The 18,166-nt window shown below is 46.0% G+C and overlaps 1 protein-coding gene across 1 annotated transcript in view; it reads right to left on the bottom strand.

Annotated features, from left to right (window-relative positions):
• LOC308298322 (RAS guanyl-releasing protein 2-like) overlaps window positions 1-18,166 on the bottom strand; it is a 92,538-nt gene that overhangs the window by 35,888 nt on the left and 38,484 nt on the right. Inside the window, exons 2-6 of the mRNA XM_080741896.1 lie at window positions 12,151-12,307; window positions 10,147-10,249; window positions 7,983-8,039; window positions 7,355-7,486; window positions 4,976-5,126 (exon numbers count right to left, since the gene is read on the bottom strand). Coding sequence (XP_080598022.1) covers window positions 4,976-5,126; window positions 7,355-7,486; window positions 7,983-8,039; window positions 10,147-10,249; window positions 12,151-12,220 — 513 coding nt within the window. The 5' untranslated portion in view covers window positions 12,221-12,307. The remainder of the gene's footprint in view (window positions 1-4,975; window positions 5,127-7,354; window positions 7,487-7,982; window positions 8,040-10,146; window positions 10,250-12,150; window positions 12,308-18,166) is intronic.

The raw sequence follows: 18,166 nt of genomic DNA, 5'->3' as shown, positions 1-18,166 counted from the left end.
ATGTTTAACAAAGATGGCTGCCAAAATGGCTGCCATGCTTGAAAGATGGGGTTGCTATGGGGGTTAAACATGCAATTTCGCGATTGCTATCATGCCTACTCCATTTTTTCAATTTTTTTTTTTTTTTTTTTTTTTTTATTCTCGGGACTATCGGGCCTGGCGGGGAAAGACATTGGAATAATCTCGGGACTATCGGGCCTGGCAGGGAATGAGTTAAAGAGATGGAAAGAGTTGCTCGCAAAATGAGAAACCGTGAAGATGAGTTCAAAAAGAAACCGGCGTAAATGGGAAATACATGGAGTGTAAAAGTAGAATTAGGAAAGCTATCCCTAAATCCAAATGACTGAGAACTGTAATCCATGCAGACAGATGAAAACACATTTAGTGATTCTCAACCTTTTTAATTTCAAGCTGATCAGATCCGAAATGGCTGGATTAGTGAATGGATCCTATAGAATAGAATAGAATAGAATAGAATAGAATAGACGCCACTCCTTGTGGTGTTTTTCTTTGACATATTAGATGAACTATGTGTACAGTATATACTGTACACATAGGTGAAATTCATCCCCTGCATTTACCCATCCTATAACAACTAGGAGCAGTGAGCAGCCATTGGATTCTACGGCGCTTGGGGAGCAATTAGGGGTTAAGAGTCTTGCTCAGAGACACACATCGACATTGCTGGCCTGGCCGGGAATCATACCTGGGACAACAGCTATGGCCACCCCTCTTGAGCCCAGGCTTAGTGGCCAAACAAAAAAAATCCAGCAGGCCCAATGAACCGTGTGGCGTGGGCTAGGGCCAGGCCTGGTGTCCCTGAATCAAAAAGGCCCTAAAGTGAAGCACATGCTTGCCAGTCTGCCAGGGACGAACGCCAAGTATGTTTTCTGAGGGCCCCATTGCCTGCCCGGTTACAAGGCAACAACAACAACACAATCTCTGAAAGTCCCTAGTGGTCCATCTGCCTTGGAACTGCAATGTCTCTATTGATAATATTTCTGAGGGCCCGTACAGTACACCATCTGCCTTGGCACCACAATGTCTCTATTGATATGACTTAGGTTAGGGCCTCTTGCTCTTGCCTGCCAATTTCTCTGTTGGGTGCGTTTGTGTCACTTTGAAATCTAAGTGCCATTTCATATATGAATTAGGGACCATTTGAAGTGTAAGTGTGGGGTACAGTAGAGGGAAACTGTAGACCAAGGGAGAGTATATACTCTTTGATATCTAATATCTAAGTTGAGGTCATACAAATTAGAATCTTTTCTTGATTTATTTTTATTATTAATCTTTTACTTTACAGCTTTTTTGAATTAAATAATTGTAACACACTTTCAATAGATACCCTCCATTGCTATTTCTCTAGTTTCTGGCCAAACTGTAACGGCTACAAACTGTGAATGTTTTTTAGTCACCGTTTAAAATAGGGATATTTGCCAGAATGCTGTAAAAAAAAAAAAGGAAAAAACAAACAAAAGAAAAACTTTGCATGCAGTCAGACAAGGATCTAGCAATATATGCAACTAATTTGTGCGAGATAATGATGCAGATAACCCGATTGTCAATTAGCTAAGCCAGTGAGCAAACAAACACACATTTCTTCTTTTCTTCTGGACTCAAAACATTTTTCCCCCGTTTTTTTAGCTACACTGAGGTCTCTGGTTTCTCTGTTTGCAGAGCAAACCTTGGCCAATAGCATCAATTTGAGAAGTGAAGAGGAAAATGGGAAAAAGAAATATACAATTCCAGAAAGTAAGTGAGAGCGAGGGTCCACCGGGACGCGCCGACAAATACAACCATCTGCTAAACCTCCACACTGAGTGCACCACCATCAGAGCAATGTACTGTGGGAAACTTTTAGGACTTAAATTCAAACAAAAGCTGGCAAATAGTTCAGTGAGTCCCGGAAGGACGTTCGAAAAGCTAATCTCGCCAGGAAGGCAAGCTATTAAAGATGATTTTTGAGTTGTTGCTTAGCAACTAAATCACTTCCAAGAAGTAAACATGGAACTAGCAGAGACTTTTTATGAGTGTCAATTCTTTCCTCTTTTCTCCCAATGTAGTCATCATGACGACTTATTTCCTTGTAATCTTTTCACTGCTGAAGCCGACTGTTTGTTCTTCTGACTGGTTGGTCCTAGGGATGTTGTTGGTATAAAAAACACATGCCTCTCAACTCTTCTTTTTACCTGCCAGCTAGGGTGGAGCTTTACCAGGAGGATGTAAAGCCGCACGTGTGGAGGAAACACCCGATTCCGATAATTTACGATTCCGTCCCTATTGGTACATAACTCGAACGGTGCTGAGTCGACTCGAGCAGCCTTCCCAACGTTCGGCACGGCGATTCGCTCAGCGGTGCCTCTTGTTGCTCAAGCCCGCCAGAGACGGCACACCTCCGACGTTGTAACTGTTGAACCCTTCTGCACAGAGCCGGGAGGAAACAAGCCACACTCACTGCGATTTTCCCGGTGAACCTAAGCGCAACGGTGGGGGCGTGGGAGTGTGGGGAACGTAAAGTCAAAGAAGTTGGCGTGGGGAACACACCACTGATTATTGCCGATGATGGAGAGGTTATATAGCTTTATGTCAATAACTCTTACCGATTTCGTAAGAGAATTGCAAGATATTTAAAAGTTATTTGGGGCCATGATGATGATAACCCCTTCTTCCCACTACTAGACTACCGTAAATGCTCTAATAATATCCTATATTTAATAAAGAACCGGACCTGCTTTAATTTCCGGGTGCGCAATTGAATTAAGTAATTAAGAGCCGACGCTCCAATAAGAGCCTCCTTTTTCCTCTTTTTTTTACATTACGTATCATTCATAGAGATGCAACGTTCGCGAACGAATCGAATCTTTTGAACGGCTCTTTGAAGTGAACGATAAGATCCGGTTCGCGGAGTAGGGAGCCGTTCATTTGGCTGAATTGGCTCGCAACGCGGTGCGGCGCCGCCGGCGCCGCGATGCGCGGTGCGGCGCGGCAATGTGCAGCTATCTAGGAAGCAAATCAAGACACTACAGTTTGATTTGATCATAGCGTAGACAATTATTAAGGGATTTCTATAATTAAAACGTCTCCATATTGCTTGGGAAGTCCACTTCCATAAATAACTGTATTATGTCCCTGTAAATATTTAAATGTTTGCTATTTTAAAATAGCCGATGTACAAGCTCACATTGTGCCAGGCCTAGCCAGTTGGTAAATCCTGGCTATATACGCCGCTAGGGAGGAGCGAGTTCATTGTTGCCTGCTTGGTTTTTTTAAGGTGTTGCATGAATAACATTAGTCAAGGTAGCTTAATTTACACACACATGTTTTATAAAAAGGGTAAATACAAAATTGTGATCTCAACTGTCAGCAGAGGAATGTGGTGCCAGACCGTGCCACCTTGTGGATTCATGTTTCAACGAAAATATTTTAAATATGCAATGAGCCAAAAGAGCCAAATGAGCCATTCTTTTGAACGGCTCTTTTAAGTGAGCCAGAGCCATGGCTCTGGCTCACTTCAAAGAGCCATAAATTGCATCTCTAATCATTCAGGAGTACCTTTCTCCACTCTGTCTGACTGTCACTCACATCCCAAGCCAGCTGTTACGGTGATTTACCGTACACTGTCTACAAACTGCGCAGCGATATTTGGACGCCGCTCATTTCACGTTCCGTTTGGCAAAGACGGATGACTTTGGCAACTTACCGGGGCGCGTGCGTGTGCGTAGTCCTCGCGAACATCGGCGTGGATGACGGCCGCACATGAGATCTTTAGCGTGGAAGTTTAATCCAAACAGTAAATGAAGCTCAATGAAGCTAATGCGGCTATACTAGTATCCATGCTAGTATCCTGTGGTTCCTGTTTACCAGGGAGAGTCGCATCTGAATGACGAAACGAGCCGCTGAGCTTGATGGGAAATGTAGTGTTTTTTATTCCCCAGCAGTATGCTGTGTGGACTGTATTCTATTCTGATACACATTATGAGGAGCTGATTTTCAGTATGAATTGGTTAATGCAATACAATACAGCAGAATGTTATCTCTGTATGAGCCTTTCTATGATGATTTTCCAATAAAAACGCTTTTCTTTATAAATAACCTAATATATAATATATAATATTTATATTTTTTTCCAAAAATACGGTATCTAATAAAAAAATCTGATCTGAATCATTCTGATATTTTTGAGAAATAGGAATAAAAGCCTTGTCTCTTATACTGTCCTGCTTCCAACAAGAGCCTGGTGCCCGCTACTCTTGAGACAAATAATAGCCCGGGTTCCTATAAGAGAATTTACGGTAATAAGGATTTATATTGTCTGTGTTATTGTTTACAACCACAATTATTCACGTGTGGCAAGATCGCAGTTCCACTAGTTTTACTAGTAGGCTAGTGTAGGAAGCATTTTCAGAAGTTAATTTAATGTTTTCCATTTAATGATTTCCTTTATCCTCATCTAATCTTGCACTAATGCACACAACTGTTTTCACCAGGTTTTAAAGCCTAGTAGGCTTTTCAGAAGTTAATTTAATGTTTTCTATTTAATGATTTCCTTTATCCTCATCTAATCATGCGCTAATGCACATGACTGTTTTCGCCATAAAGCCTATAGGCTTTTCAGAAGTTAATTTAATGTTTTACATTTAATGATTTCCTTTATCGTCATCTTGCGCTAATGCACGCAACTGTTTTCGCCAGGTTTAAGGTCTTGTTTTAGTTGTTTCTCATAAGCTCGCGACCCTCCTTGCCCATCGGCCCCCACCATTGCGCTTAGGTTCACCGGGAAAACCGCAGTCGCCTCATAGCAGTAGTGCTATACCCATAATGCATTGCCTGTATATCACTTTCTGTTCATAGTAAACCTGTTGTCATAACGTTACTCCACGGAGTCCTTTAACGGCTCTGGCCGGGCACACCAGACATTCAAGTAGTAAATGGTTTTCAGATGACAGCGTTTGTCCACATTGTTTGAACTTACCAGTATCTTGCAGAAGGACTTGTACTCCAGATAGGTGAGGTGTTCGGCCAGCTCACAGGAGTCCAGGTGATCGAACAACAGAGACATCTTCCTTTTCTTGGACACGGACGGCACACGCTGGGTCACCTGGCGTTTCCATTTGTAGGACGGCCTATAGGCGGGACCATAAACGTTATACTAACTACTATAGAGTTTGAGAGGATACACCATTACAGGACAATGCAGAGCACAAGATAACGCATGCAGTGGATCTCAATGTTTTTATAGCTCACTAGCATATTTTAATTTCCCCATGGACACCTGTAATATTATGCCATGGTGGGACTCAGCTGTCCCTGAACCAGTGGATTATACTTTAAGTATCTACAGAATATATTTGAGATAATGTTGCATGGTAATCCTCCATCTGTCCTTTTTTAGGGCAGGGAGATTGGCATGACAATGGTCTTTTTTTTAAACTGTTTAATTTGTTATTTGTGATGTCGATGATATGTATGTACTATGTGTCTGGAATAAAGTTTCAATTGAACTGAATATAATTAGCAATCAATACATGTACAAAACAGCGACGACAACATTGGGCCTATAGTTCTTCTCTTTAGTCAGAATTTGGTGGAACTAAATCAAATTAGCAAGTTCTAAATCGTTCACAAATCCACAGTTAGCCTACAAATAAATGTGTCTAGGTTTCATGTAGTGAGAGACGCTTCTCACTCATAGTCGAGACCAGACACAAAATAAGAGTGAATTTGTATTCCAATTTCCTTGCTGTCGTCTCAACAGAGGCCAATGCTTTATGGCAGGATAAACACTGTAGCGCTGCAGTGATCACAGAGACTGCAGAGTGTTCCTTGCAGGTTCATTTTACAGTACACTGATTATGGATTTTATCTTTCTGTATATCTTCACAACACACACACACACACACACACACACACACACACACACACACACACACACACACACCGCACGCACAAACACACGCGCACACACACACACACACACACACACACACACACACACACACACACACACACACACACACACACACACACACACACACACACACACACACACGCGCACGCACACACACACACACACACACACACACACACACACACAGAATGGAAATAAGCTCTTTTTGTTTTCTCCTTTTGACAGATTATGTACAAAATACTGTATAATGTTCGTTTTCAATCAACCAATCAATCAGCATGTCTAAAGATTTTAATTAAAGAGTGAATTATAGCGATGGAAAATAATCTGTAATTGGTCACATACTAATATTCATACAGTATGCAGACAGTTATTTTATAAACACATTTTACTACACTTTGTAAAGGGAATTGTTCACACTGCACCATTGGAGCTCTGCTTAAATAGTCATCTCAGGGTATAGTCTAAATTGCTATCGCTTATCACAGCATGAGCCAGTATGCGGTTGTACTGCGGTGCACCAACCGAAACTATAACTGCTTAGCTGGCTTTTCAGATGCTTTGTTTACAGCGAGTCAAAATGAATTTGCTCCCCGAAGGCATTTCCCCTTATAGGACACTAGGGAACCCCGGGTCGCCAAGAAATGACCTTTCATGGGAATAGGAAAGGTCACCGACCTCACATACGGCCATTCAAGGCCCGAGAATGTCGCATAAAGGGATACACAGAAATAAGCCGACCCCACAAAAACAGAGGGCTCGTTCATTGCCATCCAGTCATCCACACAATCAAGCGCGCACGCGCACACGCACATACACATGCACACAAATATCTTGAGCAGCCACGTGCACACATAGACATCAAAGGGGGGCTTGAGCCCCTGCCCTTTTATCCGTCTGTACAAAAGTGCCCTTTCCAGACCATGAATGCAGTTTTTAATATGGTGGAAAAAAATGCAAAGGCCCCACTTTCCATGCCATACCTGAAGGCAGCATTCAAGAGAATTGCCTTGTCCAAACTCTCCTGAACATGAATGCATCGTCTTATGCTGAAAGAATTGCCCTCACTGTGTAGAAATCCATGCCGTATATGCCCCGTCTCCAGTATTGCCCTTTTTTATGCTTAGTTTAGTGAGGTATCAAGTATGATGAACGGATGAAATTTAGCTTTAAGCTAACTCCGGCTGGTTTACACTGAGATTTTTGTATGTTGGTATTTATTATGCAACATGTCAATGTCAATGTGTCCATTAACTGGTACTGTCCTGTCCAAATAAATAAATAAAGTAAAGTAAAGTACTGAAAATAGCCGACCTCCCGGAGGTCTCGGAGGTCTGCTATTTTCAATATTTTCACCAAAAGGCCCTTTTAGAAATTTCAGCCCCAGCCTCTCTAACATTCTCTGCACGTCCCTGATCTTGAGAAGAGCACGTATTGACTCACACGCTGTCAATATCAATGAGCTGACTCTGGCTCTCGTTGCCCTCGGTGGTCAACAGGTCTTTGAGGTCTTTGATCTGCTCAGCCAAGTCCGGGTTCAGGTTGAACTCTGCCGGGAACTCTGAGATCCAGTATCTATGGAGAGAGACCCCAGAGACACAAGGAGAAGAGAAAGATGCGATCAAAGGGGGATGTGGATCATGTGGTAAACAACAGAACGATACAGAAAGAGGAAGGGAGAACAAATTGAGAGAAATCGTAAGAAAAACAAAGGGGAAGAGAAAGTCGGAGATAAAAGACACTGAAAGGAGATTCCCGGGAGGAAAGGAGGAATAATACCGGGTGAGAGGGAGAAAGAGAAGGGACTATCAAGGCAAGAAATGTGTGTGAGATAGAGTGAATAGGTGTGCAGAAGGATTAGAGAGGGATATACTGCACAGCCAGTGGTGGGAGAGGTACTCATTGTGTTACTTAATTCAAAGTTTCAATACTGCAGTGTAGAAATACTCTGTTAGGGTACGGCCATACCAAAGTATGGTTGCCAGATGCTAAGCGGATTCTGCCAATTCATTTCAATGGGAATAGAGCAAAGTGACACAGACATTTGGCATTTAGAGAAACGATCACTCACTTGACGAGATGACAGATTCTTGTCCTGAGCTCGACAGTGCAGCTCTCTGCCTGAGATCTGATCCAGAGTCAAGGCACACAACCAACCAGCACCATTTGAGTCCCTCCTTTCAGACTATACATATTCAGAGTGAGATTTTTAGATTGAGCAAAATGTTCACAGGTTATGGCGAAAGTATCTCGTTTGGAAAAGGCACACATCGACAAACACACATCACCAGGTTTTAAAGTGTAAATGTAATTTAATGTTTTACATTTAATGATTTCCTTTATCGTCATCTTGCGCTAATGCACGCTAGGGCATTCACCGAATATTCGAATATTCGAATATCAAAACACTATTCGATTACTATAAACACTATTCGAAAAATCGCCGAAATTAATTTTAATATTATTTTCGTTTTTTTTTTTTTTCGTGACAAACAATATTTCTACAGTAGACATGCAGCTGTGAGCTCTGGTGTTAGTATTTCTCCTAATCCATTCATGTTTGATTGTTGTCAAATCCAACCACACTGTAGTGGCTAGCTTATGTGATTGATGTGCCGACTGCCGACATACACTGCTGGCCCGTCACTATAGATGACAGTCACTCAGTGTAGGAGGGGAGGGGCTCTCCAGAACAAGCAAGCTCTGCTCGTTGCTGACAAAAGTGTGTAATTCTTTAGGCTACTTTACTTTATTGCTGCTGAGTTACGTTCCTCTTGCCGAGTATATCCAGTTTAGAGGACACCCTTCTCTTTACAGTAGCTCTTTCGGACCGCGCTTCACCGCAACCACGTTGATGTCATGCTTCATATTCAAATGTATCTCCTCTTTAAACCATAAAGGTACAAGCGTCCGCCGTTTTATTTATGATAACGGGTCGAGAGTTTCGCGACACGGATTGGAGTGGAATTGATGATCTTGTAAAGCTTGTGTTACATACTGTATACTTCTATACTATAGCATGTGATGTAATGTAATCATAACCCATCTTAGCCTTGTCTGTTGTACTGGTCGAGACTCGAGTCACACCAGCCTTCATTAACATTGGAATGAGTCTCGGTACATATTAATGGCCTGCTAAGTAGCGGAGGTGTCAACGACATGCGTGTGAAGTCATTAACATAGCGTTCATCCCATCAAACAATCACTATAATGCCTGGATCCCGAGGCTAAACAATTCACAATAGCCTACAACACTGCTTGTAACGAACAAGGATGGACAGTATAAATGTGGTTGTTGAAGATAGATAGGATAGGCTTGAACAGTTATTTTCGGAGTTTTCCTAGTAAAATGAACTCGTTTTTCGTCGCAAGTTTCATCAGCATGTTTATGCTATGTTCAGTCGTAAGACAGTGCAGCGTGTCAAAAATAGCAGATGTACAAGCTCACAACGCGTCTATCCGCGACGCATTGTGCATTGTAGGTCTGTTCCAAAGGGTCCGTTCTCTCTCTGCTGCTTGAGTTCTGCATCCACCAGTGAAAACCTCTCACAGCCAATCGATGGCTGTTATTTCACGAACAGAGGTTAACCCGTTAATTGCTGGTTGTTTTTAAGGCTCGCAAAGGAGCGTTTTAATGATTTATTAGATTACAAAAATACCTGTCGAATTCCGAATATTCGAATACTTTGAGGTCGAATAATTCGAATTCTAAAAATCACTATTCGTGAATGCCCTAATGCACGCAACTGTTTTCGCCAGGTTTAAGGTCTTGTTTTAGTTGTTTCTCATAACTACTGAATAAATATGAAATAATACAGGGGTAGTCTGTGACTGTGTCTCACTTGACTGGAAAAATAGTGCCACCGACTGCTTATTTCTATCTCCCAAAAAAATCACATTTTATCAGTGGATGGAAACAGGCTAAATTCGCTTTGACTTTTTTTTTTTTTTAATTTCTGATTCTGATTCTCTTCCTATTTTCGAAAAAGCTTTATGGAAACGCAGCAATAGGGTGTGCCAAATGTAGTTCTAAGAGCGTCCATTTCTTGGGTAAACGCAGCCTTACACAGGTGTTCTGATTGGAGTAAAGCATTAGTTCTATGCAATCAAACAATTGAAACACCTGTGTTTTTACCCAAGAAATGGCCGCTAAGGACTACAATGACGTAGCCGCTGGCACACACTATTGAAGGCTATTGATCTCATTTCCGGTGGGTAGTAATGGTGAAGGATACTTGAGAACCAGTTTCTTGGCCATGTCTGTGGAGGGGATGTACCATGGGTGCATCATGAGGAACATGCGCACGGTGGAGTCATCCTTTAGAGCTCCCTTTTCATCTGAAACAGAAAGATCACCTCGGTCACAGCCAGGAAGGTACAGGACACCATGTCCCAGTATTCATATCCTATACTTAAACGATTCTAAAAGTATCAATACTGCAATGTAGAAGTACTCCGTTACAAGTAAAAGTCAGAATTTCAAACTTTACTTTCCTTTACTTTACCAAAAGTAAAAGTAGTCATGGTGCAGAATGTCCTATTTCACAAGTTCAAAATGTATAATATCGCATCGTGACACATTGTGAGCTTGCTGCGACCATAGGTCGCAGTTAACGATGAAAAACGGCACATCTTGTCCACGTATCCGGTTATCCGCGTATCTCTGTAGGTCACGCCTGACACTCTGGTTCCCCTGACACATCACTGTGACATCACAGGTATATTGGTTTGTCGTTCTGAGATCATGTTCTGACATCACTGTGATGTCAGGGGAACCTCTCTTGCCTGAGTTGCCTGATGTCATCAATATTAAGCCCATATCTAACAGCACTTCATATGGGAATGCCCATATATGGAGGCCACATCGGCCACATACCACACTAACAGAATCCATATATGGCCAAGACAGATGGCCAAGACAGCCAATATCTGTGTGGCTGGTTCTACAGACAGGGATCTCCATGTATAGTCATAAAAGGGTATGATGTCAGATGCCATAGACATCATAGGACTTTCACATAACGAATAACTGAGTAAGCATGTTTGGGCTCTCATAGCATATCTCCATATACAGTACATGGATCTCCATATATGGGTACCAGGTGTCTCCAAATGTGGGTAACTGGTCCGATATACATCACTGGCCAGATGGCAAAGAATTAGTGCGACCTCGCCCTTTGATGTGGGTAACTGGTCCGATATACAACACTGGCCAGATGGCAAAGAATTAGCGCGACCTCGCCCTTTAGGGTGAGGTTGCATGTCGCCCTGAGGCGTCTTACTAGTAGATAAGCTATTTTCAAATGGCCAAAATGTATATAGTGGTTAATGTATGTTTTGCAATAACAATATAATTGTAGTGGAGTAAAAGTACAATATTTTCCTCTGAGATGTAGTGGAGTAGAAGAAACAGTATTGGGAATTGGAAATACTCCAGTAAAGCAAAAGTACCTCCAAACTGTACTCAAGTACAGTACTTCAGTAAATGTACTTAGTTACTTTACACCGCTGGGTCACAGACAGGAAGGTACACTGTGTGCCCTCAATACCGGCACTGAGCCCCTTAGAGCTTATAACATCCACTAGGCTTTAGAAGTCAGACTCCATTTAGTAGTCGAGACTGCTGAAAAATTGCAGCTTTTGTCTGAAAACGGTCCACTGATCGCCGAGTTCCACCTCATACAGTCCATTTTAAGGCCTAAATTAATTTCTACTTGACATTTTTTTTTTTTAAATCAGATGGTGTTGTAGGAGTCCTAATCAGAGGAAAATGTAATGTTTTCTTTTTTTATTATTATTATGTTTTTGTAAGGTTTTATAGCCATACATCATAAAACATACTCTAATTTACATATGGGGGATATTTCTTCACAATAATAACATATGTACATGTTCTAGACATTCTAATTATCACGCAAAAAAATGATTACAGGCATTTTACTTATGTTTTTGTGAGGAATAGCTTCAGTGAAAAGGTGAGATCTTGCTCGTCCAGACTCTGGAATGTCAGGCTCTGTGGGGGGTATTTATATGCAAATATTGTGGCCAATGGCATTGTAATACTAAACAATAGAATCCAATGGTGATGTTTAGGTGGTACGGGGAGCAAAAATAAAATCATTTAAACCTTTTTTTGGATAAAATACAAACGTGGTAATGTTGCAACACTGGGTCTTACAGGGTTATACAGTAGATTGGATCAGGCGTATAGTGAGGGGGAAAAGACTGAAATTACAAACCGAACGCCTGAATGCAGGCCTCCACCAGCTCATCCACCGTGGCTGATTGTTCTGACGACACCGGCTCCATCGTTCCTTTCCGCCGCTGCGCTCCGTTCTCTTATTTTCTCGCTGCTTCAGGTCCGTCTCTGGCACTCGTTCCACCTCAGAGGATCCGCTGTTATGTGAGAGAAAAGAGAGATGAAAATGAAAGACCCATTATAGGAGCGGGAGATGGGGAGAATGACATTCTGAGGATTGCAAGTCGGTCTGGATGACTTGCAGTTCCGTATTATAATAGTCAGTTATTATCTCCCTTTTCATTCTGCACATAATGGTTGAACAAAAATGGTCGGATAATCCTTAACAGCAATAATAATAGTAATACACTATATTAAAATACACCTTTCATAAAGAAAATATGCAGATCAAACTGCGTTGCAATGAAGAGATAAAACAACAAAGAACATGGACTAAAAGGAAGCAAACAAGAAAAGCAAAATGCTTTACATTAACTGAAAATAAAACATTTTTGAAAAGATCACTCAGCTAAAACTCTTAAGTAAAGCACATAATTAAGCAATACGAAAGTGTTCCATAATTTGGGAACATTACGTAATCTAAAAATTCTGCTTCTAAATGTTTCTTTTGGGTAGGGTTACTGTAGGCCCATGTATATCTAGCAAGCTTGCAGTTGAATAGAGGATCTAAGCCTTAGATTGGGCCTTCACGATCCCTTAGATTCTAAGGGACTGTGAAGGAATATAAAACAGCAGGGAGACTGTCATGTAGGACGCCCCAATCTGGCGAGCCATCGCAAAGAAAGGGCGATGCCCACTTGGTCTGTCTCTCTTCCTTTGAAGCGTAGCGAATCTGAGGCCGTCTCGAGAGATTAAGGACGCCCTAACCCGTTGAGAATTTCAACAAGGCGAAGGACTTTAAACTCAACTTCGGTCACTGTGACAGACTGTTTTGGTCCCTTTATTTATACAGAACTAGAGGTTTCACAACAGCAGTTTATTGTCATACCTCCAGACAAGGTCCCCCTATGGGATAACCAGCGCCATCTGGCGCTGCAACAGAGTAAAACTCATAAGCTCCCGTACGAGAAATATCATTTGTCGGTAGGGCTGTCAATCACAAACGAGGGCACCGTCCCCGAGTGTATATAAGCCCTGCGGGCTATCATAACTTCCTCTTCCGCACCTCTGCTTACCTGCAACTAGAGTGTCGCGAACTCAGCCATATAAGTATAATTTTCTGTAAAGTTTAGCCTAAGCGTTGGCTAGGAAGTCGGCCACTGGCCTTTATAGATTATTCTCCCGTACGTTTCTACTTCTATTCTTCCTAACAGTTCGGTCTTTTTCTTCACTTTCGCTTTGAGTCTTTACTTCTTCTCTGTACGTTCTGCCACGTGTCTCCCTGCCTTAGCTTAGCTTCGCTTAGCTTCGGTTAGCTCACGATGGCAGCTCGTCGGCCCACAGTTAGCAACCTGCTAGCTAGGGTACCGAAGAAGTGCGGCCTTCCCAGCTGCAAAGGCCTCATCGCCAATGAAGATACTCATCCGTTCTGCATTGTCTGCATGGGGGTAGGACACGCCTTGGCCTCTCTGTCCCCTCCGGCCCCGGCCACGGGGGTGAACTGTACTGACTGCCTCCAGTATGATGTTCCAGCCCTCGAGGCCCGCTGTGAGATCGCTGGCGCTGGTTACGGCCTTCACACCACGGTCTCCGCCGGATCCCTCCCAGACACCTCTCCTCGTGTGCCGGACAGCGCTGCACGCCACAGCGCTGCTTCTCGCCACGTGGTTAGGCCTCCAGCGGCCTCGCCCTCAGCTAGCTTCGGTAGCCCCGTTGCTAGCGGGTCTGCGGCCCCTGTTTCCACTGCTGTTTCTCCGACGGGCTCGACTGGTGCCGTGCCCAAGAAGAGAACATGCAAGACCGCCCACGTTGCTCCACCGCCAGCTGCAACCTGGACCGTCCCCCCCAAAGAATTCCACCCTCTAGTCGTCGGTGACATTCCTCTCTCCTTCTCCGTCCCCCAGCTACGGGCTATGCGGCCACCTAGCCCCGTCTCCTGGCATGCTAGCGACGGAGACGAACCGGAGCTAGAGGACTACGACATGGAGGAGGTGGACACGGAGGGTGAGTACTCGGAGGAGGACGAGTCCTCTTTCCCCTCCGGACAGGGCGGAGGCGCGGCCAGGGTGGTTCCTCATGCCGAGGCTTCCATCTCCGCCGCGTCCTCCCAAGCCCCTTCTGCCTCTCTCCCCCCTTCCATGCCGGCTGGGGCGAGAGGGGCAGCGGCACAAGACCCAGACTCCATCCCCATGGACGAGCTCTCGGTGCTGGAACGTGCTACCATCCGTTGTGGCCTGGAGCTGCCGCTCGGAGACGCGCCACTCGGACCACGGGCTAGGATTCCCCTCCTTGGCCAGGATGTGGATTCCTCTCCCCCTCTTCGGATGGAAAAGCTCCCACTGGTCCCAGGCTTTGCAGAGGCCCTGCATTCAACCTGGACTACACACAAGGACCCCCCCAAGCTCCCCTTCCTGGTCGATTGCCGCGACGCAGAGAAGGCGGGAATCCCCTTGTGCCCTCCCATGGACAAGCTGATGGCCCAGTCCCTGGTCGGGAGCCTCAAGCCAGGTCATGAGCGGACCGGTCCTGGAGGCCGCCCTCCCCTCAATCTGGCCGTGGGTAAGAAGCCTCCTGGGTTTGCCATCCCCTTTGACGACAAGCAGTCTTCCAGGGTTAGGAACTCTTACAGAGCATCCGCGCTGGCAGCCAGGACGATGAACGCCACCCAGCTGCTGCTTTTCTCCACCAGGCGCCTCCTCAGCGAGATGCGGGAGGTGCCTGACGTGTTGGTGGAGGAAATGGACAAGTCGCTGCGCATGCTGATGGACCTGAATGTCCACGCAATCGAGTGGCTTGGACACGGCATGGATTACTGCATCCAGGCGGAACGTGCCAGGTGGCTGGATAAGGTAAAGTGTCCTGGCAGTTCCGGAGAGGAGACCGAGAAGGTCCTGCAAGACCTCCCCGGCCACCCTACCTCCCTCATGGGCGGTGGACTGGAGCTTCTCCGCCAGGAGGTGGCGGATAAGAAGATCACTCTGGAGCTCCTGGAGGCCACGACGGACCCCCAGGTACCCAGAAAGGAAAAGAGACAGGGACGGAGCAAGGCCCCTGGTCAGGCTGACAGGGGGCGCTCTTCCTCCAAGCAGGGGAAACAGAACAATCCCCCTAGGACCCCCTCTTCTTCCTCCGCGGGACCCCCTCGCACTGCAGCGGGGGCTCAGGCCCGCTCTCAATCCCGCCACCCTCCCAGGCACGGGATACCGGCCAGCTCCCACAAAGCCCGTGGGAAGCCGCCGCGAAAGTGACACTGGACTCTGGCGGGGTCCCCCTGAAAATTCAGGGGACCCCCCCTTGCAAGCGCAGACGTTTGGACAATATGAACAATTTTTCTTATGCCAAGAAATCAATGTTTATTCCTCCTCTGTGCTCTCCTCCAGTGCCTGTATTAAAAAGTGTGTTGATAAAACAATGCCTGTTTATTTCAAACCCACCTGCTTTAGTACAGACGACCCCATTTTGCATGAATTTAACCAGTGTAGAGAAGTCCAGGCTGGAATTTCTTTCCACTCAGAAAATATCGCTTCCTCCAGTCACGCAGACAGGTTACAAGCAGAATATTTCTCTTTGCAAAATGTTCCCAGACAAGCTAATTCCTATTCACAATGGTATGGTCTCACTAGTGTGCAATACCCCTCTGTCTCCACCGAGCGGCACTGTTATGCCGACTCTAGTTCAGGACAGGAGTTTGGTCTTAGCGTCAGGGAAGAAGCCAACACATATCACCCAGGGTCGGCCTCGTCTTCCCGCAAGGAAGCATATAAAGGCCTTAGCACAGGTTATAAACGTAAATACAATTCCCCGAGCCGGGGATTATGTTACTTATGCGATGAACCCTGTCCCCCGGGCTCCACGTTATGTGTCGCCTGTATTATTAACAAGCGAGGCTTCTTGGAGGTCACGTGTTCGTTTCCCACCGGATACGGAAATAAGCGTACCGGAAACGGAAACGCTCTTTCCGCCGGTGTCTCCGCGCCTTCCGGCCCGGCGTCTAGCGGATACGGATACGTGCCCGGATACGGAACCTCTCCCTCCCGGCCCAGTAGTTCCGCTCAGGCGGTACAACCCCAAGGCTTCTCCGTTGCTCAGCAACACGTTAGCACAGTGTGCAGAGCAATGGAAGCGTTGCAATCCGAATCACTGGGTGTTTCGGACGGTGACACGGGGTTACAGACTACAGTTCGCGAAAAAACCCTCCCTATCCAGCAAGGTTATTTATACTCGAGCCCGCGGCTTGAAAGCGGATGCCTTGAGGGAGGAGATAAGCTCACTATTGCGCAAGGGCGCTATAGTGGAGTTATCACGCGACCAGAGCCGTTTAGGCTTCTGGAGCCGTTATTTTCTGGTTCAGAAAAAAGGAGGGGGGCTGCGTCCGATTATGGACTTACGTGCTCTGAACAAGCACTTGAAAAAGTTCAAATTCAGGATGCTGACGTCAGAGTCACTGATGAGATCAGTGAGACAGGGGGATTTCCACTGTTCAGTGGATCTGAAGGACGCTTATCAGCACGTCCTCATTTATCCCCCACACAGGAAGTTCCTGCGGTTCGCTTTCGAGGGGCGCCTGTACGAGTACACGGTCCTCCCTTTCGGTCTTTCCCTGAGCCCTCGGGTTTTCGTGAAAGTGACCGAGGCAGCCATTGCTCCACTGAGGCATCAGGGAGTCAGGCTGGCGAACTACATAGACGATTGGATGATTTCCGCCGCCTCCTGCTCAGAAGCGGCGCGCCATACCAATCTGGTGTTGTCACATCTGAAGGCCTTGGGTTTCAACGTCAATTTTGGCAAAAGCATGTTGTCACCCTCCCAGCAGATTTCCTTTATAGGAATATCTCTGGACTCGGCCACCATGTCCGCTCGCCTCTCCCCGGAGAGGGTGGACAGGTTTCTGACTTGTCTCGGCTCCTTCCGACTGAACCAGGTGGTCAGGTACAAGGAGTGCATGAAGTTGACTGGGCTGATGGCGTCAGCGGTGCAACTTCTGCGTCTGGGCAGGTTTCATATGAGACCTTTCCAGCGGTGGTCACTGGCGCTCAGGATTCCTTCCCTGCAAGGGTACAGGAAGGTGACAGTCAGCCAGGTCTGCATGGACGCTCTGGTCCCATGGAGGGACCAGGCGTTGTTGACGAGTGGGGTCTCCATGGGCGAAGTGGTGTCACGCAGGGTGATCACCACAGACGCCAGCCGCTCGGGGTGGGGCGCCACCTACGAGGGGCGCTCAGCCAGGGGCCTTTGGACCCAGGCCATGTTGGAGTACCACATCAACTATCTGGAGTTAATGGCGATCTACTTGGCGCTCAAGCATTTCGAACCATTTCTCCGGGGTTGCCATGTCCTGGTCAGGACGGACAACACGGCGGCCCTGTTTTATCTCAACAAACAGGGCGGCCTCTCCTCGCGTACGCTGGATCAGCTGGCGCGCGAGATGACCCTCTGGTGCTTGCCTCGGTTGAGGTCCATCAGAGCCTCCCATATCCCGGGACTTCAGAACGGCGGCGCCGATCTGTTGTCCAGGGGGGAGCCTCGTTACGAGGATTGGTCTCTCCACCCTGCGGTGGTGAGACAGATTTTCTCCAGGTTCGGTCGACCTCGAGTCGATCTCTTTGCCTCCCAGGAGAACGCGAAGTGCCCCCTTTACTTCTCAGTGAGGGGACCTTCTCCTCTGGGGATGGACGCGTTTGCTTACGAATGGCCACAAGGTCTTCTCTACGCGTTTCCACCCCTGGAACTGATCCTTCCCACTCTGGAGAGGATCAGATGTTCCAACCAGGAGGTTCTTCTGGTGACACCATCCAGGGGAGTGTGGAGGTCTCTGATCACCCCACTGCTCTCTCGACCCCCTTGGCGGCTTCCCTTGCACAGGGATCTGCTGCGCCAGGCAGGGAACGAGATCTTCC

Source organism: Nannobrachium achirus (assembly GCF_963921795.1).
Source record: "Nannobrachium achirus genome assembly, chromosome: 14".
NCBI classification, from domain to species: domain Eukaryota; kingdom Metazoa; phylum Chordata; class Actinopteri; order Myctophiformes; family Myctophidae; genus Nannobrachium; species Nannobrachium achirus.
Note: the sequence above shows the minus strand (reverse complement) of the source record. Positions and strands in the feature narration are given on the sequence as shown.